The sequence below is a fragment of the Alligator mississippiensis genome, chromosome 2, assembly GCF_030867095.1.
Source record: "Alligator mississippiensis isolate rAllMis1 chromosome 2, rAllMis1, whole genome shotgun sequence".
Lineage (NCBI taxonomy): Eukaryota > Metazoa > Chordata > Crocodylia > Alligatoridae > Alligator > Alligator mississippiensis.
The window spans coordinates 125306429-125332458 of record NC_081825.1 but is presented as its reverse complement, the minus strand read 5'-3'; the positions used below and the strand labels follow the sequence as shown (position 1 = coordinate 125332458).

Here is a 26030-nt window from a genome sequence, read left to right as displayed (position 1 = left end):
GGAAGCACTGATCTGAGTTCTTCTACATGCACTAGCTATAAATATATGTGCTAAGTAGGTTTTTTTTAAACCAGCTAAAACTTGATCATTTTTGTCAGAGTAAATGTTCATTTGCTGTAGCGCAGAGAAAGTGAGAGCACAAAAACTTCTTAGGCAAAGATTGAACTTGAAAAAAGTAAAAGGAAGAGAGAGCATTGTAAAATGTCTGATTAGATCCAGTTGCAGCTATTATGGAAAATGCCCCCAATAAATATCTGCTACTTTTCCTTCTGCTGAAATTGTGGCTGGATGGTTCTGTCTTTACAGACTGTGACTGAGAAACACAAGCTCAATGTCCCTGAGACAATGACCGAAGTCCTGGATGTTTCAGATGAGGAAGGTAAGCAGCTTTATTACACTTTGTTATTTAATGTCATGTATGCTATTTGCATTAAAGGGTCAAACTATCTGCAAAAGTACTTGACATTTACATTTTGGAGTTCTTGAAATACTGTGTTACTGTGTGATCTTTATTTAATTGTCTTATAGGTACCAGATTTGAATTAAAAATTAAAAATGACCCTAAATCAAATCCCTAGATACAGACTCCAGTTTCAGATCCAGACTTATTTGAACTCACATGTGAACACTTCCAGACTTCTGTGTTTATCATTCAGATCTAAAGTGTTCCTAATGTTGAGCTTGCCCACTCTAAAGAGAAGTATGAGCAGTGAAAATCTTGGTGCAAGGTTATCTGTATCAGCTATGCATCTCGGAGAGATACAGATGAAGAGCGCTGTTTATTTTGAAACATTCACATAAGAAGATGCTTAAGTCTGGAGGGAAGGAGACTGTTGCTTTGGAGGCCTTTTGGCTCTGCAGATCACATATTCATAAGGCATGACATAAAGTAACAACAAGCTAATATCTTTGGCATTCTCCTCTCCAGTTCAATTCCACATACAGACTGGAAGTGTATGCTACATCACTAAAGTCCCATAAAAACTTCTGTGACATTTATCTATTATTGCCTTCCAGCAGTTTCATGCTGAATAGAAATAAGCAAAGTAGCTCTGGAAGATGCACTACTAATAGTCTATGAAAGATTGCTTGAAAATTTTGAATCCTGTGTCTGCTGGAGCAGTCATGGATATGTATGCAAGTTACAAGAATTGGCTGGATTTCTTTTCATTTTTGAAATGTGGATTAACATTAAAGCAATAATATTTTACATGTGACATATTAGATAGCGGTTCTTATCTGCTAGGGATTTTCTTAAGTGTGAGTAAGAAAATCCCAGAGCACCTAAGGGATTTAGGGACCTGAGTTATATTTTACAATGCGATATAGGCACTTCTTAGCCTAAATCTCTTTAGAAGTAAATGGCATTTAGATTCCCAAGTGCCAAGGTCACCATATGAATTGGGGGCTCAGACTGATAAGTTATGATTGAAAATGTTAACTGATATAATTGAAATGACAGGTTATGTTTTTCAGTTGGCTCACCCTTTTAGCAGACTGCACACTACGGCTAAACAAGTATTTGAATCTATATGCAGTCAAGGCACTGATGAATTGCAATCAATAGTTCTTTCTCTAGTCCCTGACTAAGCCACATTTACTCTTTTTGAGCAATATCTTCCTCCTCAAGCAATTGTGGCAAAATCAAACCTTTTGAGGATTATTTTTATGTTTCTTCTTTTATTTCCTTTTTCCCCCTGTAAACTTCTGCTTAACCCTCTCGATCTGCAAAGCAGAATACATCTTTTGACTGCAGTGTTTGGAGAAATTAGCTTACTGGGTATCCACTTTTTCTCAAATTGACTTGTATGTTGTGCAGCCTTTAAACACTCTGATGATGAACACTTCATTGATGGGGAAGAATATAGTGGCACAGGTGCTGTTAGAAGGAGTTTTTGGAGTAAGACATACAAACTTTCTATCTCTGTTTAATTCAGCTTTATGTCTCTATTTTTGTGCTGAAACCAAATGAATCTGCATAATCTAGGTGCCTAACCCTGCTCCATGTTGTTCCTTTTGAGTGCATCTGGGTGTAAGTTTTCTGGAAGCTGGAAAACCCAAAGGCAATTTACCTGTATCGTTAATTATTTGGCAGCACTTACTGTGGCCCTTTAGCATGACTAATCCTCTGGGGAACGTTACAGTAACACTCTGTGTTTTCCTGTCACCATTTGACAAATACAATTTGTCAATAGCTAGAAGACATGAAATGAACCCACCAATACATAACCTCTCAGACATAGACACTGTGCTGAGCATTCATACTTAATGTTTCCTCTGTGGTCCTGTCACTGATTACTAAATAGAATGATCGCAAAGAATAAACTTCATGTCATCCTTTTTGTAAAATTCATTCTTGGAGGCAAAAACATTTTGGATGCCATGAAAATTTGACATTATGGGTGGTGACTAAAATAGAAATTTGAAGTACCTGGGGGCTAGAAATTAGACTTTCATGAGAGAGGATGAACCTTTTATTAATGGTAGAGTGTCTCTAAGTGAATAGCAATAAAGCTATTGTATACTCTGCTCTTTACTGTATTGGAGTACTAAGATATACTCTGAAATAAATACATAAGACACTTAACCTGCTAACTTAAGTTGTATAAATGGAAAATGACAGATAAATATTTCAGAGCAGCGCTGTGGAGACTTTTTATTAGGAGCAATTTAAAAAAAATGTTGTATAGTAATATAATTCCTTATTAGTAAAATACATGCATAATATGCATTAAAAGGAAATATTTCTGGTGTGTTTTTAATTGTCTCTGTGATGAGAGAAAGTTTCTGTTCCATGTGTGGGCAAGGGTTCATATTTGATCTTTGGTAATTATTCCACTGTTTGTATGCTGAGGAGTAGGGATGCTATTCAAGAGCACTTGTGGATATCTGCCAGAATGTGGTTTTTGGGGCCAGCTTAGTGTTCACTCTGAGGTGGTATCATTGGCATTTTGTATTTTTATTTTAAATCGTGTTTTATTTATTAAAATAAACATTTTTTATGATTTATTTGCTGGTGTGTGCCCTAGGCAATCCATGGCACGCACACACAGGTCTGTGTATGAAGGAATAATAGTTGGGTTGCCATCAATAGGGTTGGTAGAAAGTGAATTTGTAGTGAAGAAAAGGCATTTTTGTACCAGAAGCTTCATGTAGAAGACATAAAGTTAAGAGTTAGAAAATGAAGAGAAAGTGAGTTGTAAACTTTTAGGCATTATGAAAAGAAAGGGAGTGAGAAGGGAAAACTTCTAGGGATAGAGTGCCAAATGGCATGCAGAGTTGTATTATCTGGTTTGTGGGGCTTTTTTAGGGGGCTGGGAATTTGCGAGCAGGTCCTGCACTGGGGACATGTTTCAGCAGCAGCGGCAGGGCAAATCCAAATCCAGCCTGGGGGGGAACAAATGAGTCTGACATCCCTGTTCTAGGGTGACAAATACCCTAGTCCTGCTGCATTATAAACGAAAAGCCCCATTACAGAGGTAAAACATATTTTGGCATCTGTATGTACTTGCCTGTATATATATATACACACATACACACAAATATATATCTCAATCCTTAGAGGTTTTTAAGACATGGGTAGACAACGCCTTGCCTGGGATGATATAGTTGAGAATGGTCCTGCTTTGAGCAGGGGGCTGAACTAGATGACCTCCTGAGGTCCCTTCTAACCCTAATTTTCCATGATTCTGTATGAGACTTTTTCCATTCTAGTGCTATGTTTCCATATGAGGAATTCTTAATGAAGATTTAGCACCAACTGTCTGCTCAGTGTTGCACAAAATGGAGAAATTAAAACAGTCAGTTCCCAAAGGATATAGAGATTAAGGCTCTAATTCTGCAGAGACATGGGGACAAGCCTTCTTTTACATTCAGGCCAATACTTCAGACTTCGGCCAGCACGTGACATATAAGGTTGTGAACAGGTATGTTCCCTGACTTAAAGAGCTGTGCTAGAAGCCCCTCAGGTAGATACAGTTTAACTGCCAGAACTGTAGATTTTAAGACAGTAACTTCTCCCACAAGGTGGATTTACTATGCTGTTAACTTCATCAGTATAACTGCATCCATATAAGAAGCACTTTGCAGATATAGAGTAAGAATATTGAGCAGTAAGTGCAGTAAATGATTTGTTCCCACTCTGTTCTGCCCCCCGAAGCAACTAGGGATAACTCTAAGCTCCCTCTGGGTGTTAGCCCAGGGGCTGGCAGGGCCCCGTACACATTGGGAGGGCTCCTAATGTGAATGGGGCAGGAGAGCTGCTGCTACAGAGCTCTGCTGCCCCATGCACATAGGGACAAGCCCAGTGTCTAGTGGGGCTTCCCTGCACAGCCTGGGGCTGCCCAGGACCTGTCCCAGTCTGGGGCAGATTCCAGCCAGCTCTGGGTTGCAGAGACTACTCTAAATGTGGCGCGCATCTCAGAGCTGTCTGGGACCTGCCTCTCCCTCACAGCTGTTTCCCAGCTGTTTCCCAGCCACGTGGGGCTAGTGGACTCCAAGATGAACGTGAGTCGGCAGTGTGACGAAGCCATCAAAAAAGCCAATGGCACTTTATCGTACATCAGCAGATGCATGATGAATAGGTCCAAGGAGGTGATACTTCCCCTCTATCAGGCGCTGGTCAGACCACAGTTGGAGTACTGCGTGCAATTCTGGGCGCCGCAATTCAAGAGGGATGCGGATAACCTGGAGAGGGTCCAGAGAAGGGCCACTCGTATGGTTAAGGGCCTGCAGTCCAAGCCCTACGAGGAGAGACTAGAGAAACTGGACCTTTTCAGCCTCCGCAAGAGAAGGTTGAGAGGCGACCTTGTGGCCGCCTATAAGTTCATCACAGGGGCACAGAAGGGAATTGGTGAGTATTTATTCACCAAGGTGCCCCCGGGGGTTACAATGGCCACAAGCTAGCAGAGAGCAGATTTAGATTAGACATTAGGAAGAACTTCACAGTTCGAGTGGCCAGGGTCTGGAACGGGCTCCCAAGGGGGGTGGTGCTCTCCCCTACCCTGGGGGTCTTCAAGAGGAGGTTAGATGAGCATCTAGCTGGGGTCATCTAGACCCAGCACTCTTTCCTGCTTATGCAGGGGGTCGGACTCGATGATCTATTGAGGTCCCTTCCGATCCTAACATCTATGAATCTATGATACCTGCAAAAGTGCCTTAACACACATGTAGATGTGCTAAGGCACATTAACGTTGTGTATGTCGACTGACTTGGGATTAACTTTAGTTCCAAGTTGGTCAACACCCAGCATTAATGTGCCTTTGCATGTGCAAATGTAGACACGCAGCTAAATCACCTTAATGTCATTAGGAAAATACAAATTATGTTTAAATGTACATAAAAGCATGTGTAGACATGCCCAGTATATAGTTTTTATTCTAGGCTTTGCTGCTGACTTACTGTGTTACCTGGGGAAAGTCACTTCAACACACCTGTTTCAGAGCCCCCAGGCATGGAGCAGTGGGGCTCCCCGATCACCTCCGCACCTGGCCCCGCCCCTGATGCCCTCCCCCCACCCAGCCCCAGCAGTTCGGGACTCAAAAAAAGAAAATAACCCCACGCTCACCAGCAGTAGCAGGTGCCTTCAGGGTCACTAGAGCATCGTGGAAGAGCACCCCCATGCAGCAGGGGGCAGTGGGGCCTGGCCCTGGCCACCTGGAACCTGTACTACCATTGCCCCATTGTGCGGGTGTGGTTGGGATCAGTATGGTATTGCATGGCTCCGTGCACTGTTGGACCACTGGGGCCACTGTATCTGTCACCCGGGCCTTGTGCTAGAAGGCATGACTCTGCCACAAGACCCCAGTGACCCCGATGGCAGCTGCTACTGCCAGTGAGTGTGAGGCTTCTTTTTTTTTTCTTTTTTAGTTTCCAGTAAGCTGCGGTTGGGCGGGGCAGCCCTGGCTCAAATTTGCACCACTTGTATTTGAGCTGCTGCAAGCACTTGTGCTTGCACACGTGGACTCGCCCAATGATTTTTAGAGTAAAATGATTTCTTTTTTTCCAGTTTAAGGCATGCAAACTCAGCTGAAAATCAGTGTGGATTGTTAGATCATGCATGGTTTTCTAGAAAGATCTTGCAATCAGAAGTTTTATGATAATGTGTTTTAGAGGATCTCTCTCTCATCTGTGCATTGCTTTCACTCTGCATTAAGAGAGGTAATGCTTAGAGTTGGACAAACATTTCCTATGAAGACTTCTTTCTTATGCAAATTGTTTGTCCATTTTCTTTTTTTAACAACAAACATTTCTTGGAAAATATACATTTCATGGGAAAAAAAGCAGATCATCATCTTCATTATTATTATGGTTTTTCAAACAGAAGAATGTTTACTAGTTAATGCAAAACTTAAGAATTTAGTTGCAGAAGACCAAAACAGGGTTGTTTTTTTTAACAAAAAACAAAAGATGTTGAAAAAAAAAAGAAACTGACATTTTTCATCAACATTTTTTTTCATAGAAAAATTCACTTCATGACTGTATTTTTAACAAATTAAGTTAGAAAAGTCAGCAGGCTTCACTATGAAGACTTGAAGCATATTTGTTCCATAAGAAAGTGCCATTGTTCTACATCTAGTTTTCAGAATAGGAACTTACTTTAAAGTCAAAATTGAATATTTGGCAATTTTGCTTTCTCAGATATTCTCATTGGATCTCTTTTTAGTGGTAATAAGGAAAGGATAGCAGATTATTAGGAGATACTATAACATCTACCTATAACATCATTCTGCACAGATGAGCTTAACTGTATGTGCTGAAATGGAATTATATTTTTTAGGAGTGCACTGGTAGAGATTTTGGGGGCTGATACTGATAGCCGATTTTTAAGGCGGCATATCTGCCAATACTGATCCAATTTCTGATACAGCTGTGTGCAGCTGGTAAGTCTGTTGCAGCGGAGGAGGCATGGGGGGGCTGCAGCCCCCGCCCACACCCCCCATAGCCTCCGCTTCCAGCGCCACCTGCCGCAAGCTCAGTGCAGCCCAGCTTCCCCCACTGGGAAGAGTCTGGTGCGGCCGCTGGCCTCAGACCCAGCTGCAGCCTGCCCTACCCCACCCTGCACAGATCCCGGGGCACACACCCCACCATGACCTCCTGGGGTCCGTGCAGCAGTGGGAACCACCCCCCTCCCCACACCCCTGGACGAGCTGTGGTTCTGTCCCGCACCCCGCCCAGCTGGGCAGCACCTGCCCTTGCCCCAGCCCCACTCCCTCCCTCACTGTGGTGGGTGATGATCTGCCCCCCGACACCCCTTCCTTCCCCCCGCCCCTTCCACCACAACAGACTTACCAGCTGGAGGCAGCTCTCCAAGCTTCTTGGCTCTGCTCCTCGCTGCCTGCATGCTGCACAGCAGCTGCACGCATGCAGGGGGCATTTATCGGCCAAATTATTGGCCACTTCAGGCCAGTTTCCGATATAGTCAATTTTCTTTATATTGGTGCTGATTTAATATCTGACCAATGTATCAGTGCACCTCTATTTTTTTCCATAAGGTGAAAATCCAGCAGGATGCAATTATACATACTTGTTTATTGTAGCAGTCTACTAGTTCTGTTGCTATCTAAATCAAGATTAGCACACTTAGGAAAAGAGAATATTTTTCTATTTTCACACATTTGAACAGAATCTTGAAACCCATTTTTAAAGAGCAGTAGCAGCCAGGAATTATTCCCACTCTCCACAGGGTTTAGAATATAATTTTGGATAACTTTTATAGCACTGCTTGCTAGCTATTCTTGCATTTTCCGTAATGACTTTGAGTGGTTCTTTTTTTGCTAGTGGTTCCACCAGTCAACACTGATTAATGTGAATTCCACCAGTCATTAAAATATGATTACTCACTTTAAATGAAATGTCACAGATGTTTTCCCTTAAGTCTCCAAAATTCCTGTGGATTGTGCTTTTGCAACATAGGTTAGGATGGAACATGTTACAAAAGTGTTGGGTAAAAAATATAACGTTATTTTTTCTTCTTTAACTTAGTGATGCATTTTATGTTACTGAGTAGAAATCCAAAGAACCATTTCTTTCCTTCCAGCAGTCACAAAAGCTGTAACTTGTTTGGGGTTAATCTAAGCCGTCTTTGCTTTGTGACTAATGGGAACTCTTCATTTTGCAGTGAAATTTCTTGTTTTGTGACCATTCTCCATCCATATGTATAGAGCATTATTTTGGTGGGTGAATTGATAAATATACTCTCAAACATCCTTCCACAGAGATCTTGTTAAAGGCATTTTTTGCCCCAGAGACGTCTGGATATTGTTCTATGTCTTCTGATAGGGCTATTCAACCTTCAAGTGTGTGGAAATCAATAAGACTTGACTGGAGCAAAAGGAGGAGGTATATTGAACAGGCATGGAATAAAACCTTGTAGAATGAGACTGGCATCATAAGTTTTGGTGCTTGGGTGCTGGAAAGCAATTTTATATAAGCGCACTTCTATTGGCAGACTCTTGCTGTAGAACTTTGTTTTACTTTGTGCAGAAAAACTACTGCACCTATGATTTGTCAGAATGCCATTCAGCACTTGTTACCTACTAAGACTTCTGTGGCATGGAGGACTATGCAAATGTTATGATAGTCTAAAAAAGCAGTGTTTGTCTTCTTTATCAACCACTTTTATGTTCACAGCTTTTCAAGAGTTCCTTAGTGGACACCTGTCATATACTAGAAGTCATTTTTTCTGTGGATTACTTAAGGAGGGGACACATTCCAGCTATCCTTCCCTTCCAGCTCCCTAGAGTACAGGTTCTTTAGGGCCAGTGCACTTGGTGACACATTCCATCCCAAGAGACAGATATGTTGTCTTTCCATTCCATTTGCTTCATTTTCTATCTTTCCTTAAGTGCTTCGCTAAGTTATTAGTTGCTGACATGATGTGATGTGCCTGTGCAATCATGTAACTGTGGAATACTCAAGGATTCAAACCATACAACATGGCTGCCTGTAAATGCAGAAATCTGCAGCTGTGTTATGCCCACTAATGCATTAGCCAAAACTGTTGTCTAATGTGTGCAGTACATTAAGTGGAGGATTGACACACTGGGGAACCAACAGCTTCCAAGTAGATTCACAGGGGAGATCTGTAATATACTTGTCATTCAAGATGCCTGTGGAGTATATTTTCCACAAAGAATTCACATATGCTATAGCTGTTGTTATTTCTCACATACAGATCCCCTATGGAGAGCTGTACAGTACGTAGATCGAAATGCTGCAAATGAAAAAAAAAAGTTTTTGGCAGATTAACATAAGTATATCTGGAACTTGTACTAAAAAATATTTTGGTAATTTTTTTATGAGACCCTCTCTCTCTCTTTCTCTCATCCCGCCCTTTCCCCCCCCCCTTTTTTTTTTAACCTGTTCTGTTGGCTTTCTTGGATAGAAATATTATTCTTATCCATAGAAAAATTATGCAGCTGAAAGACAGCTGTGGTCATCCTAGAACTTATGTTTCCATTAAAAGTAATGCCTGATTCCCTCCAAATGAACTGCCTATGTATAGTGAATGACAAAATCCCTTTTCTTGACTGTGTGCAGTGCTCAGGCCAGTGTGATGAATGCCTAACAGATCCAATTTTTTTTAAAAAAAGCCAATAACTAACTGCAATTTTAGGTAGGGAATTATTTACCATTTTACATATATGTAAAACAAGGTCCATCCGATGTAGGTAGTTTGCCATAATGTATAGAATCATAGAAAAGCAAACACAGGACCTGCAAAGGTGCTGAAACATTGTCAAGATGTGTCCTCCATTGCTTATAGGCATTTGAAACTGAAATCCGTTATCTCATTTTTTTTAAATACTTTTGAAATTGTAGAGCACATGCATGTCTTTGCAAGTTTTTTCAGAAATGGTAGGCTATAAGCATGACAATGGAAAATAGAGAGCTGAAAACATTTTTATACAACACACAGAGCTGCAAGAGTTATCATTAGAGAGTATTGTTGGCTGAGGCAAAAAGATTAATTTTTGTTATTTTTAAAATGTCATTAAAGCAGCTTCTATTTGAAAGCAACTCCATGTAGCTAGCAGTGGGATTTCCTATTAACCCTTCAGCCTTACAAAGCTCTACACAGCAAAAGATGGAAAAGAAAAATCTTTTAAGCAGCTGCACATCCGGAGCTAACCAGTACGTGGTGGGTGATGTGTCCATCTGCCACTATGATGTCCAATCTTTTCCACTTTTAGTAATACCAGGAGGTCTGGAAGTATTTGGTGTTGGCTGTTCCTTGTATGCTAGGCCATCTGCTTTCTACTTCCCTACAGTAGCAGACTGTCTGTCAGAGTCCTGTGAAGTTGAACCACACTTCCGCTGCTATTACTAATTTATTTTGTAGGATCCAGAAACCTTGATCAGGGTCAGGGCTCTATGGGTGTTAATGCACATGCTCCAGGAGTGGGGAGGGAGGCGCTTTAATTAGAGCGGCTCCAAGAGTTGCTCTAATTAAAACTCCCAGAGCGTCACATATATCAGCATCCCTGTGCTGAAAATTGGCAGCAGGGGCACTTTAACTAAAGCTTGTTGAATGATCTTTTGTTAAAGTGCCCCGTTGAATATTTTAGCATGGGGATGCTGATGCACATGACACTGGAGTCTGCTGGAGTGTGGTAATTACCATGATCCAGCAGACCTGATTAATCTAGTCTGCTCCAATGCACTGTAATTTACAGTACATTGGAGCAGCCCCATTGTACGTGCATAGGTGCCCTATGTGTTCACAAACACATGTGACTATAGAGATAATCCACATCCCAAGAAATTTACTATGTAACTGAAGATAAGATGCAACATATGGGTGTTAGTTTCATTTAAGTTTACTTCATTGGTTTTCCAAATAAATTAAAGATATAAACAAAAACAGCAACAATAGTAGCACTAACCAGCTATTGCCATTACTGTCCGTTTCTTTACGAGATCGCAGTCTGCTTCATTACAGTCTCCAAGTAGCTTTTTACTTGACCTTGAGTGCTTCTTTCTTTTGTCCCCAGACAGTGAAGTGTATTTTGGTTCTATTTTAATTTCCTATTTTCACTTTCCTGGGTTTTTTCTATACCTTTTTTGTACCCAACACATTATTTTTCTCCCTTTCTTCTTTTTTGATTTCTTCTTTTTCCTCTTAGATCTAGTTCCACAAACCTGTCCAGGTGCCACTAATGTTAGTAGTGGTTGCAGGTGACCCAAAACTTATGTAACTGCTCAGTATTTCATAATCACCATGTCCTGTTTTCCTCTCCTAGATCCATGACCTCTGTTTTGTACCATCATTTTGTTGCCTCTGAGCCTTCCTCAAAACAACTCTTGACTCTTTCTACTTTTTATTTCATTTTCTTGTTATTCTTAGCATCTACATTCTTACTTCAATAGTATTTCTCACAATCCAAGCCTAGTTTTTCTTCCTCTCCTTTGGCATTAAGAATAAAGTCCCTCAAGTGTTATAATACTGCACAAAAAAATCCGTACGTTATAGGATTCTTATATCTTATAAGACATCTGGTATTGGTCACTTCTGGAGACATAATAATGGACTAAATAGATGACTGTGACATAGGACCAGACCAGTTTCTACATTATTTGCATTTTGGCATTATTTGGAATTTGTATCATTTAGTACAATATTTTTAGTGTTGTAAACAATGCTAAACAAATATGTAGGATATATATTTGGCACTAAAATACCAGACAGTATTCATTTATAATTTCAGTATACTTTTGTTTTGGATTTTAAATGTTTTCTCTTGTGGGGATAGTGTCTTTGTCTGCTTTTCCCCAGATTGCCTTTCAGTCAGTCTAAGCACATAACACTTTGCTCATTTATTTACTTTCCTCTCCTTCCAAGCAAGCCTTAAAGTGTGGACTGTTGTGTAGGGCTGCACACCCAGCCAAAATAATTAATGAGTTCTGAAAGGTGAGAAACAAGGGACAGTGATGCAGTTACTTCTGAGGCATTTTCTAATTGGGGCATGCAGAAGGGCACCATCAGCCAGTTTTCTCTGCTCCCTTTGCTCATGTTAGAGGGTGCAACCTCATTATTAAGGTAACTCAAGTGGATCTGTTGATTGCAGCACTACTGATTGCAAATAAAGAGAGAAAGAGAGTTCTTCAATTAATTAGGGCTTAAGCCATTTCTGGCTAACCTTTACTGAAACCTACAAGTTAATAGACAAGCAGAGTAGATCATGACATACCAGTGTCAAGTGCTCTGTGCAATATGGACTGCTTAATATGTGGTATAAATTTGAATGTAGTAAATGTGATTGATAATAGGATGCCATTACTTAGTGGACAACACTATTGTAGATTTGTAGATAAGATGCTACATACATACCTTATACACTTATAGGATAATAAAGTGGGTAGGTATTTTTACACTGCTATAAAATTGCCATTTGGTACAATTAACACTGATTTAATGTGTAAAAGTACCCAAGTAAGATATTTTAAGCGAAGTGGACATAAGCTAGTGGAGAGAAAAATATCCATATGCTACTGGAGAGAAGGTTTAGACTGGACATTAGAAAAATGTTCTTCACGGTCAGGGTTGCCAGGATCTGGAATGGGCTTCCAAGGGAGATGGTGCTCGCCCCATCCTTAGGGGTCTTCAAGAGAAGACTGGACAGGCACCTAGCTGGTTTCACCTGACCCCAGGTTTGGTGACTGTTTTCTTCCCTGCCAAGGGCAGGGGGTTGGACTAGATGGCCTACTGAGGTCCTTAGAATCTATGAATCTAAGAATGTATCTCCATGTTCCTGTATAGCTCTGGTACAGTAGGAATCTCAGTCCTGATTGCTGTATCATTAACATTAAGTGTAAATAACAATATTGACTTCTCGGATACGCATCTATTACACAAACTCAGTATCTCCTGTTTCATAGTCACAAATGCTCCATGAACACACTCATAACCCCACAACAGGGTAAGATGCTTCTTTAAGATAATATACAGTGAGCATTCAGATTTGAAACATCTTATCTGTATGTACCCTAGGCCACAGTTTTCTTTTTGTTTTGTTTCTGTCATTAAGTATTGTGCTAAAAGGGCTGGAAGGGCTCCAGGGATTAGAAAGGTTGCATTTCACCTCCAGGTCACTGATTCAAGGCTAGCCCACTGGTAGGCCAGCAGTGTTACCAATTAATGGCTATTCAGAGGTTACTGGAAAGGAAGTTGATGGTTCCATTAGAGTTCACAGAACACAGATGTCCACATTGCACTAAGTAATTAGTACTGATTGGCCCCGCTATTGGCAGTCTCAGCTGAGAGACCAAAGTTTAAATAAGCGTGGACATTTTGTTGAAGAGATGTTAGGGGGGATGAAAGACATTAGGTTTTCACCTTTGTTACCATTATGGATGAAATGCCTGGCATGATGATACATTTTTAGTTGAAAAATAACTTGAAATTCATATTGTTTGATTGCCTTGATATCTTCCAAATTTGAGCTAAACCTCCAAATTTATATTACGACATTTTAAGGAAATTGTTTGACAAATAAAGGAAATATACAACAATTTAATGCATTCTATTATATTCTGTGAACCATTTCCAAGCATTTCTCTTTTAATATTGCAGTTGGAATTTTAAAAATGTTTTGTAGTTGCCCTGGAAAGATTTAGGCCCCATTTTATATATTTGTCTGCGTGATTTATTTGATTTTGGATGTTGAATTTTGCAGATGTTTGATCAACCTAGGTTTCAACTTAAGTCAAACATTAAGCTTTCCAGGAAAAGAAATGTCAGCATTTCTGCATTTAGGATCCACTTAGCCTGTTGGGCTTGTTAAACTGAACAGAAAAGACAATGCATTATCATAAATATAGCTGCTAAAAGTTATAGCTTATCACAACAATTCTCATTTATTTGTCTTGGTTTCAGTTTGCATTTTGGGAGTGCATATCACAGAGAAATATGCATTTGTCAAACTGAAGGCAGCAAATAAGAAACAGAGCAGTTTTTCAATACACAGGCACACTCCCTGGAGTGATGCAGAGCTGCTTCTTGATCTGTACAGATCAAGGTAGAGCAGCACAGTTGGAATCTGAGCTATCTGCAGGCCCTGTTTCTCTATTACTAGCTGCAGTCTGCTTCATTTGATGCAAATTAGGTGTGAGCTTCAGGCTTTTGGCCATTTGCCATTACAGCCCTGAAGTGAGAAAACTTGGAAACCTTGTGGCTCCATGTATTGTATTACTGGTGAAAGCCTCATTCTGGAGCTTTGTGAACTGCATTTAGCCCACAGGGCTATAATAAGAAGTTGGGTGGAGGTTAGGAAGACATCATTTGCAATTAGTGTCTGTACTGAAGTTGACATTCTCTCCAGTACAAGAATGGACCACACTGGAAATTTGCTAAAGAAATAGGTAGTGGAAAGAATCTACATATCATTTAGAAAATAAAATTGATATTTAGAAAAAATCAGTTTTCACTTCACACCACATTCTTTATGAACTCCCCTACTTTCATTTGGACATAAAAGCTGAAATCTGACCTCCAGCATCTGTTGCAATGTGCATCTGTATTACCACACTTTGGAAGAGGATGAGGCCAAATAAAGGCTTATATATTGCATTGGAGGGTTAGTTAATATGTATTGAATATTTGGTTTTCCCCTGGTTAATAATGAGCAACAGTTACTGAGTCTTTTTTTCTCAAGCCCCACATCCCCATGATTAGATTTCCAGTATATGTGAAAGGCACCTAGAGATTGAGCAAAGGCCATGTGCTAAATACATTATTGGTAAGCATGCAGGGAGGTTTGACATTAGCTTACCATTTTGTAGTATTGTCTAATGCATAATTGGAGCATTTGATATTTCACACCGAGATTTGCCCCTGTTAGTCAGAAGGCCAGAAAGTACCTTATGCAGATGAAGCCAAACAATCAAAAGAGTAACTGGGTTCAACATATAGGCTGCTTGCAAATGTGAAAAAAAAAAAAATGCACTTTCCTTTTATTTGGTGTACTCCTGAGCTGAGCTCAGCGCATGCCCAGAAAAAGCAATGCATTACTTCAACCAGGCTCTGCAGCATCTGTACAGACCAGGCACTTCAGTGGGACTTTTTGGCGCTTTTATCTAATAGCTGATTGAATCAGCTTTTAGATAAAAGTGCCAAAAAGCTCCATTGAAGCATCTGATCTATACAGTCTCTGCAGAGCTGGGTTGAACTAATGCGCTGCATCTTCTGATGTTTGTTATTTTTCATGTTTGCAAGGAGCCATTATGTTAGCCAGAACATATGACGTAGTTAGGACCAAGGAGCTGAAGTGGAGAAAGAAACTGCAAAAAAAGGATAAGAATCTACAGGATGAAGAAATTGGCCCTTAAAGATCTATACAGTGGCAAAAGCTGGAGGAATTAGATCTTATTGCTTACTCACCTTACTTTTGATTATAAATTTTATCCTGCTTGATGTGCCCGTATTGTCAGTGTATATTAATTGCTTGTGGTTTGAAGTGTTTAATGGGTAGAAATGATCTTTCAGTATTTTGTGCCACCCAGCTAATGTACTCCCTGACCCATCACTGATGTGAGACTTATGAGTTGCTTATCCCAGTGGATTTTTTGTGTGTTTTGTTTCAAGGTGATGACACAATGACAGGAGATGGTGGAGAATACCTGAGGCCAGAAGACCTAAAAGAACTAGGTGATGATTCCTTACCCAGCAGCCAGTTTCTAGATGGTATGAACTACTTGAGATACAGCTTGGAGGGAGGCCGATCTGACAGGTATTCTACATACAGGCTTCCATGATAATTTAGGAAGTATTTTTTCCTTAAATAATTAAACTCAGAAAGAATCTGCTGATATTAGGATTGTAACCAAGACCATCATTTCAGAATAAGAATGATATACTGCCCTTTCTAGCTGGGGCAGGTGAAGGAGGAAGAGTGATGCCTATACGATATGGTACCTAAATCATCTCGACTGACTTCTAGCTGGCAGAGAACAGGACAGCTCAAGGCATGGTTCAATGAGATGCTTTAGTTCTGTAGTAGAATGCATTTTGTGTTGCCAACTGCAGAATACAAGGAAAAGAACAAAGGATTTGGCCATTTCTCATTGGAGCTCTGTTAAATATCACAGAATAATAGAAAATTAGGGTTGGAAGAGACCTCATGAGGTCATCTAGTCCAACCCTCTACTCAAAGCAGGACTGTCTCCAACTAGGTTGTCCCAGCCAGAGCTTTGTCTAGCTGGGTCTTAAAAACCTCCAAGGATGGGTAACCCGTTCCAGTGCTTTACTACCCTCCTAGTGAGAATATTTCCTGATATCTAACCTAAACTTCTCTTGCTGCAACTAGAGACCATTGCTCCTTGTTCTGTCATCTGCCACCACTGAGAACAGTCCAGCTCCATCCTCTTTCACACCCCTCTTCAGGTAGTTGAAGGCTGCTATTAAATCCTCCCTGTCTCCTCTTCTCTAAACTAAATAAGCCCAGTTCCCTCAGCCTCTCCTCAGAAGTCATGTCCCCCAGGCCCCTCACCATTTTTGTTGCCCTCCACTGGACTCTCTGCAATTTGTCTACATCCTTTCTGTAGTGGCAGGTGGGGGGGGACAAGCTAAACACAGTATTCCAGATGTGGGCTCACCAGTGCTGAACAGATAGAAAGAATCACTTCCCTTGACCTGCTGACAACGCTCCTACTGATCCAGCACAGTATGCTGTTAGCCCTTGAAACAAGGGCACATATTCAGCTTGGCTTATATTCAGCTTATGGTCCACTGTAACCCCCAGGTCCTTTTCTGCACGGCCTGTCAGCCCCAGTTTGTACTGGTGCATGGGATTATTCCATCCTGAGTACAGGACTTTGCACTTGTCCTTGTTGGACTTCATGAGATTTCTTTTGGCCCAGTCCTCCAATTTGTCTAGGTTACTCCGAATCCTAGCCTTATCCTCCAGCATACCTGCCCCCAGCTTGGTGTCATCTGCAAACTTGCTGAGAGTGCACTCTGTGCCATCTTCCTGGTTGTTGATGAAGATATCAAACAAAACTGGCCCCAGGACCAACCCCTGGGGCACTCCTTTTGATACTAGCTGCCAACTAGACATCAAGCCTTTGATTACTATTCTCTGAGTCTGATGCTTCAGCCAGTTTTCTATCCACCTTACAGTCCATTCATCCAGCCCATACTTCCTTAGCTTGCCTGGAAGAACGTTGTGGGAGACCGTAGCAAAAGCCTTGCTAAAATCAAGGTATACCACATCTACTGGTCTCTGCACATCCACAGAACCAGTCACCTCACCATAGAAGAATCAGGTTGGTCAGGCATGACTTGCCCTCAGTGAATCCATGCTGACTGTTCCTAATCACTTTCTTCCCCTCCAAGTGCTTAGAAATGATTTCCTTGAGGATCTGCTCCATGATCTTTCCAGGGACTGAGATGAGGCTGGCTCGTCTATAGTTCCCTGGATCCTCCTTTTTCTCTTTCTTAAATATGGGCACTGTTTGCACTTTTCCAATCATCTGGGACTTCTCCTGATTGCCTTGAATTTTCAAAGACGATGGCCAATGGCTCTGCAGTCTCATCAGCCAATTCCCTTAGCACCCTCAGGTGTATCCCATCTAGCTCCATGGACTTGCATATGTCCAGCTTTACTAAATAGTCCCTAACCTGTTCTTTCACCGCTGTTCACGGCTCACCTTCTCCCCAAACTGTGCTGCCAGGTGCAGCAGTCTGGGAGCTGACCTTGCCTATGATGACTGAGGCAAAAAAGGCATCGAGCACTTCAGCCTTTTCTGCATCCTCTGTCACTAGGTTGCCTCCCACATTCAGTAAGGGACCCACACTTTCCCTGATCTTCCTCTTGCTACCAACATACTTGTAGAAGCCCTTCTTGTTACCCTTCATGTCCCTTGCTATCTGCAACTCCATTTGTGCTTTGGCCTTCCTGACTTCACCCCTGCATGCCTGAGCAATGCTTTTGTATTCCTCCCCATTTATTTGCCTAAGTTTCCATTTCTTATAAGCTTCCTTTTTGTGACTTAGTTTACTGAAGAGTTTCCTGCTAACCCAAGCTGGTCTTCTGCCATACTTGCTAGTCTTCCTGCATGTTGGGGTGGTTTGTTCCTGCACTCTCAGTAAGACTTCTTTAAAGTACAGCCAGCTCTCCTGGACTCCTCTTGCCTTCAGTCTGGCTTCCCAGGGGATCCTGCCCATGAGTTCACTAAGTGAGTTGAAGTCTGCTTTTCTGAAGACCAGGGTCCTTACTCTGCTGCTCTCCATCTTTCCTTTCCTCAGGATCTTGAGCTCAATCGTTTTGTGATCACTGCTGCCCAAGTTGCCATCCACTACTACATTCCCCACCAATTCTTTCCGGTTTGTGAGCAGCAGGTCAAGAAGAGCATGGCTTCTAGTGGGCCTCTCCAGAACTTGCACCAGGAAATTGTCCCCAACTCTCCAAAAACTTCCTGGATTGATTGCATACTGCTTTATTGTCCTTCCAGCAGATGCCAGGGTGTTTGAAGTCCCCCATGAGAACCAGGTCTTGTGAATGGGAAACTTCAGCTAGCTGTTTGAAGAAAGCCTCATCCACCACTTCCTCCGGGTCTGGTGGTCTATAGCACATATCCATTACAACATCACCCTTATTGCTCTCCCCTCTAACCTTAACTCAGAGACTTTCAACAGGCCTATCTCCAGTTTCATTCTGGAGCTCTGAACGATCATATGGCTCTTTTACATACGTGCAACTACTCCTCTTCTTGTCCCCTGCCTGTCCTTCCCGAACAGTTTGAACCCATCCATGACAGTGCTCCAGTCATGCGATCTGTCCCACCAAGTCTCTATTACTCCAATTGCGTCATAGTTCCATGATTGTGTGCGGACTTTCAGTTCTTCCTGCTTGTTTCCCAGGCTCTGTGAATTTGTGTACAGGCACTTGAGGTAACTAGTTGATTGCCACGATTTCTCCAGAAGTATGAGAACACCTCTCCTGTTGTCCCCTCCTGCTTGCTCTTCCTCCATGTCTTCTGCTTCCCCACTTACCTCAGGGTAATATGTTAGCTGGTCTCTATGAGTGTGTATACTGAATACTAAGAGGGAAAAAGGATCCTTTCTCCTCTGACTCACTGAATTAACACAGCAGGGCACAGGATGTAATGTTAAATAATAGAAAGATTTAGAATAGCTATAGGAAAGCATGCATCATGCAGAAAAATAAGCCTTAGAATACATAGTCAGGTTGTGGGAGCCAGTGATAAAAATAAATTCAATTCTAGATTTGTATGTATTTGTGGAATGATACAATGCCTGCATTTCCATTTTTGAGCTGAATGTTGTAAAAAGAAAAAGAATGGGAACAATAGCACTTTACCCTTTGAAAAAGGTTGCTTGTAGTTGAGAACATGTCACTGGAATGTATAATATAATACAGGTCTCAGTTTTCAAACTCTGGTATTTTACTAGCAAATGTAAATGCATATGGCGTACCCAAACAGACGGGTAGACATGTTTCCCATTCTGAGTGGAGTCACCAAAAAAGAATTAGCTAATGATGTTTAGGCATTCCAGTCAAAATTCATCATATATGATGCAAATTGGTAATGTCCAACTTTCATGCAGTCAGAGGGTAATTTTGCTGAAATAATGTCTATATCCAGTATTTGGCCTCACAATTTCAAACCTCCTTCGCTGTCCAGGACAGCATGTATGGTATCATTCAAAGCCTTGTGAAATGTGTAGGAATGTTTCTGTTTATTCAGTGGACCTTGGATCATTTCTGAAAGAGAAGATGTCAAGAAACAATTCTGATGTTATCACAGGATGTCTAAATGCTAATCGTTTAGGTCTGCCAAAGTTGGAGTCTTTCCTATTTTCTAGAAGGCTCTAAGAAGCCAATGAAAATTAAATGGCTGTACTGCTTTCATGTCTCAAAGGCTGCTTTTGGACTATAAGACTGCTTACAAAGAAAAACTCTCAAACTTATTAAACTGTCTGTTTGATCCTGTAGGCTTTCCTTTTTCTTTTTACTTTAATTTTTTGTTTTTCAAAGAGTTGTCTGTGAATGAGCATGCAAGTGAATGCTGGCCTATTTTCAGGTCCCAGTGTAAATGTAGAACACATACAGAAATATCATTTGATTTACATTGGCTCAGCTGAGATCAGAATCTGTCTCACTATCTGCAGTATGAAAATTAATTCTCCATCTTGTATCAGGGTCTCTTTAATCTGAAATGCAATAATATGACATGATGAACAAGATCAAACAAAACATGCATATTTCCAACACCACCTTTCCATTTCTCTCTCAGGATATAATTAATGGGAATTGCCACTAACACTGCTTAAATAAACTTTGCTGCAATGCCTGTACCAGATTCAGTGCAATGCAATGGAGATTTCCATTTTCTTTGCTGCAACATACGCAGCCAGCAAATCATTTTAAGCAGCCCTTTATGCATTAAACAATTCAGTTTTATGAGCTTATATTTTTGTTTTGTAACCATATTCCCTATTTATTATTTTTCTCTTCCCTTCATTCTTCTTTTCATATGCTTTCATTAGCACCATGCCCAGGTAGGTATTACACAGCATGAAAAAAATGTCTTCTCCAAGGCACCTTTTTGGCACCGATCACTGTTCATCCATTTTAGAGTCCTGCTGTTAAATTTAGGAAGCAAGGCTTATATACTGGACTTGTTGATTTCACAGGACCAAATGAAAGGCATTGCTTTTATGTTAGTAATATTCTCAAGTGACTGGAAATGCCCAGTTATAGAGTGGCATGTGTGGATATGCCCGCTAGCTTGAACTTCAGATTAACTCAGGGTGACATGGCTCTAATATTATTCCCTGATTATTGAGGATGCTAAACTCATCACTGTCTGCAGCACCTTGTGGCTGTTCTTCATTAAGCATGTTCTGCTTAAAGAGGTAGCTGCTTGGAGGAGGAAATAGTGTAGGATACATGGATGGTACTTGTCTTAGTATAAAAGTATAGGATAGAAGAAAGGGGAAGGGAACAAGAATTAATGAAAGCAAAGAAAAAAGAATAACTGTCCTAGACAGCTTCTTCCTCCATATATTTAGAACAAGAGCGGATTCAAACACATCTGTGTCCCTCCTGCAATCCGGTTCAGTTGGACCTCTTTCTTGAAGGTCAGAGATTCAGAATTTGATCAACTTACCTCCCCGCTTACCTCAAACCAATCCATCATGGTTGATGAGAAAGTCTTTCTGTCTGTAATTGAGAAGAGCAGTTAGGGAAGGTTTTCAAGCCTGGTTTATATAGTTTTCAGAGACTCAAGTTATTTCCACAGAGTTCTAAGGCAACAAGAAGCATTTTGTGCTTCCCACACCGTAGTCTCTCTCAAATGGTCACAATGCATTGATTGGGGTCCTGCTAACCTAGGAGCCCCTTCAGATTTAGAGCCTGTGCATTCAGAATTGGAACATGTGCATCTTAATTAATTCTGCTCAATACCACTATCTCTCAGTACTGGAATCCTTATTTCTATACATGCACTTTGAGTTCTTAGAAAATGGGCAATGCTATTTCAATTTTTGTTTAAAATCTCAATAGACTCCTAAAGTACAACAGATTCGGTCATATTTGTGTCATTGTGTGGCTTGGTAATGTCCATACCTTCAATGTACTGGACGTGTGCTTATGTACATATACCATATTCTGGGTATGTACTGGACAAGTTGTTGTGATTGTAGTATCAATGTGATGTAGCTATAGGAGAATGAGGATAAAATCACCTGAGATTAGTAGCTGAGCTTTGTATGTTTCATTTCATTCACTACTTGTGCTGTCTAGTAGTACATTTAGTTAGCTGAATAGCAGGACCTATGACTTGGATGGGCAACCTCTTGCAAGCATTGCATGGCACTGTAAGTCAGCTCTGAAAGCTTCACTCTTTAAAGCACATAAAAGCTAGTGATGAAAAATGGGGTCTGCTACTGATGTTTGTTTTCATTTCTAAGAATGAATATTCATTTAGTAATATTTTGGAAAGCATGATATAACCTGCTCATATGATGTTACACTGGAATACAATAAAAAGACTACACATATTCAAAATGACATACAATCACATCTTCTTTACTTAACTTGAAGCAAGTTATTGATGGACAAAAATAAATAAGGTGAATTCTTGGTACCCATAAACCAATATGTTTTGCCATCAACCAACGGAATCAGAATTTTATCCATGGAATGTGTTGTACCTGCAAAATACTATACTTCATCTTTGCAAATATGTGCTTTCCCACTCACTTGAAGTAAGTAATATTTCATGACATGCAAGTGAAATGCTACTAGGTTTTTCTACACCATTATCAAAGTTAGAGCGAGTGAGAAGATTAACAGCACACATTTTTTCAGTATTTTTCCAAGACTCATACTCATGTAATACTTTCACTATCTTTGCATCAATTTTCTACAATCTGTATAACATGTTAAACATGCACAGGGAAGAACGTTAGTCATGCCTCACATAACTATAAATATCTCTAATGTAAATACACCATGCCATTTCTATATAAAGTATGGCTCCTGGAAGAACCTACTGGATGAATCTTTTGATCTGAATTTGTTGGTTGAATCTGATTTCCAAAAAAACATTTTAAATGACAATTAAAAATGAATTGTCCCCCTTAAAAATCACAGATAACATCTCGATTGGGCTGATCCTGTACAGCTCCTGTGTTTAAAAGTGTTGATATAATCATGTGTAGTACCTCTAGATGTGCGATCGATGAAAACATGGCAAGTTCCAAAAGTGACATGAAATATGTCTACCATGGTATAGAAGAACAGGAAAGTGTATACCTTCAGGAAAATCTGAAGGTGAAGTGTTAACCTTTAAAAAAAGAAAAAAAATACTTGCCTATACTATTGGTTATATTCCAAAGATAGAAGTAATGCTATTCTGTGGCAGAAACCCCAGCTTAGCTTAATATGTCTTTGTTTTGGCATCTCTGATTTTTGCTTGTTGCTAGCAGATATTGCAATTAAATTCTGGGCTGGTGCTTGGGAGCAGCTTATTGTTGCCTTCTGCATCTCTCATTGCTACAGCAGCCAGTTTTCTCTAGAGCTGTGTGTACATGCAAGGGAAACAGTGCTCACATTTTGGATGGCCTTTTTAGAGATGCTGTAAGCATACTGAAGAGAAACTTTGTTTTATGCAGAAAGCATGTGGCTGGCCACAGTTCACCTTGCTCTGTGTACCTTCCAGGGGGGCAGAACAAACCTTATTCATTCACAATTTTCAGTAAGAGCCTGGATAGGAATGAAATGTCAGAGGGGCTTACTTCAGCATCTTTTCAGATATTTGCTTTAAAAATTTTTCAGGTGGTTTCATTAAGTTATGGATCAGGAGAGAGAACTTCTTTAAAGGGCATCAGAGGAAATTCCTCTCCCTTAAAATAAGGGAAATGGTTAATCCACTGGACTAAAACATTTGTAGGCGGGAATAGATTGTGATCTAGTTTAGTCTGTTAGGGTCTCATGTGAACCACATTAAAGGTGTCAATCAAAAGACTTTGGTTCAGCTAACACTCAAAAAGTTAGCATAACGCTGAGATTTACAAGGCTCTATTTTTCCTTCTGGCTAGTTTATATTCCCCCTGGAAGTTGCATCATTTTTGCTAATAGCATGCTTTTTTCACTCTGCTGGTCGGTCCACCATCACATCTTCACAACACCATCTCTGCTGCTGACATATTGCCATGGCATCCTGCCAACCTACCAGCCTGCGATCCTTCAGTTCAGACAGGTCCCACACGCTGAGCCATGCCTCCTACCTGAGGGACAGTGCCATGATCGATGATACGGTCGTAATCCCCAGCCAACAGGTAAGATCTTTCTCTTAGTCTTACAAATCAGGTTGTACAATGTACATGTATTTGAAATCATTTGGCAAATATGAAAGAGATGTCGACTGGAACTGCATGGCACAATGTGTGTTGCTGTTTTTGTATTTCTGATTTATGACTGGTATTAAATGAACTATATTAAATATATATTCTAACCTAAAAGGAAATGCAGGAATACATTTGTGTCATCTTGGTAACTCCCAAAATTCCTGTTCATGGAGACTAGTAAAGCACAGTCACTGAACAAACACAAAATACTCAGTAATGTGTTTTTAATAATTGAATGCCGTTATCACTCATTTGTAGCTGTTGCCCTCCCACCCCTTTTTAAAGCATTAATTATGTTAGCTCTCTTGTATGTAAATAACTTATTTATGGTTTGTCTGTTTACTTATTTTTAATTAAGAAAACAAACAAATATTCTTTCATATGTCAAGGTAACAAATCTGGCCAAGGAAGCTGAAAGGAACTCATATCGCTTAAGTTGGGGCACTGAAAATTTGGACAATGTGGCTCTTTCTTCCAGTCCCATTCATTCAGGGTGAGTAACCAAATCCATTGATATGTATTGGAAAGGACGAAGAAACAGAGTGAGCATAACTGAAGGTGCAGCAGCTTGAGCTAATGCTTATTTGGGAATTGAATTTTACTTTCAGCCAGTTTAGAAAATCTCAGCGTGGCCCTGAATGTGGATCCATTAAAATCATTGAGATTTTTTTTCAATGGACTTCAGTGAACATGGAATCTGTTTTCTGTATATGTATGTATGTATGTATGTATGTATGTATGTCTATATATGATGCTCACTCTATGTACTATTGATGGCAAATAACTTCAGGCGATCTCACAGGATTTACTCACCATCTAGTAGGATCAGGCCACCAGTTCAGATATCAGGAAATATAAAATAATAAATAGTTATATATATATATATATATATATATATATTTATATTTGTATTTCCTGATAGTTGAGTTGGTGGCCTGATCTTACTAGGTGATGAGAAGTTCCTGTGAGATCACCTGAAGTCATTTGCTGCCAGTGGTAGATAGGGAAAACAGCAATTCTGAGCTTGCAGTAGCTTCTAGAATTAGACCTTGATCCAGTGAAATTGCAGATGAGGGAGATGTGGTGGTAAGTGCACTGTGCAACTATGACAGGTGAATCTTCCCCATTTACAGCAGCATGTAATAAAAGATATGAAAGAATTCTAAACATCATCACTGAGTCATGATCTCAAGAGACTACCCCTTCTTATGAAGATTAGCTGCCTAACAAATAAAGTAAATACTAGTGATTTATGTGAATCAAAATCTAGTGACATGAATCATGTTTTTTACTTTTTTTAAATGTCAGCTATCAAGTTAATATTCAAGCAACCTAATGAATGTTTCAGTTTACACATACCAGAACACTTACCTTCAACTATTTCCACCCGTGATTTTTTGGGAGCATTTTTACTAACCCTATGAAACCTGAACAGGACAGAGACTAAAATACAGGCCTGGCCAAGTTAATATTTAGAAATGGTATCCTGAATAGACCACAAGATAATGAGGTTGTTTATTGGCAGTTTGAGTGGCTTTGTTTTGTACAAGAGGATCAAAGAGAAACAAAGCTGGCACAACAGTGAGATGGCAGGTTAGACTGATAAAGGTGCATAAGGGCCCTGTTACATGTTACACTGTGAGCTGCACCAATGTTGATCTGTGTCAGTGTTGCTTGAGTTTGGAGCAGTCACGTGTTCAAGCTAGCAGGGCCCTGAAGGGCTGAAAGGTAAGGGCAAGGAAGGGTTAACCTGCCTGCTTGGCCTCTGCTGCCAGGTTGCTGCTTTTATCCCAGCTGAGCTTGTCCAGAGCTGAGCTTGTCCAGAGAACAGTGATGGTGGGAGCTGTGGATGGGTAGGTTAACCTTTCCCTGCTTGCTTTCCCAGGACAAACTGTATGGACAGCCACAAGTAAGCGGGTGAAGGGGGAGATAAGGGGGGAAAAGGGGGCAGTGGGGAGGCAGTGAGCAGGGATCTAGGGTGCTGAGGAGGGCAGGAAGGGGGCAGTGGGCCTGATCTGGGTCAGCAGGTGAGGGGGGTGGGTAGGGTGTTTACACTAAGGTGTAACCTAGAGTAGCTGCTGATATATTGCCTTAGTGCAGGGGTCGGCAACCTATGGCATATGTGCCCAACATGGCACGCGGCATGCTTTTTAC

General features: G+C 40.7%; 1 protein-coding gene across 27 annotated transcripts in view; it reads left to right on the top strand.

Annotated features, from left to right (window-relative positions):
- ANK2 (ankyrin 2) overlaps positions 1-26030 on the top strand; it is a 699650-nt gene that overhangs the window by 586925 nt on the left and 86695 nt on the right. For all 27 annotated transcript variants that reach the window (XM_059722122.1, XM_059722104.1, XM_059722109.1 and 24 more), the window contains 4 exons: positions 307-379; positions 15585-15729; positions 23705-23807; positions 24266-24369. In XM_059722122.1, the coding sequence (XP_059578105.1) occupies positions 307-379; positions 15585-15729; positions 23705-23807; positions 24266-24369 (425 nt within the window). The remainder of the gene's footprint in view (positions 1-306; positions 380-15584; positions 15730-23704; positions 23808-24265; positions 24370-26030) is intronic.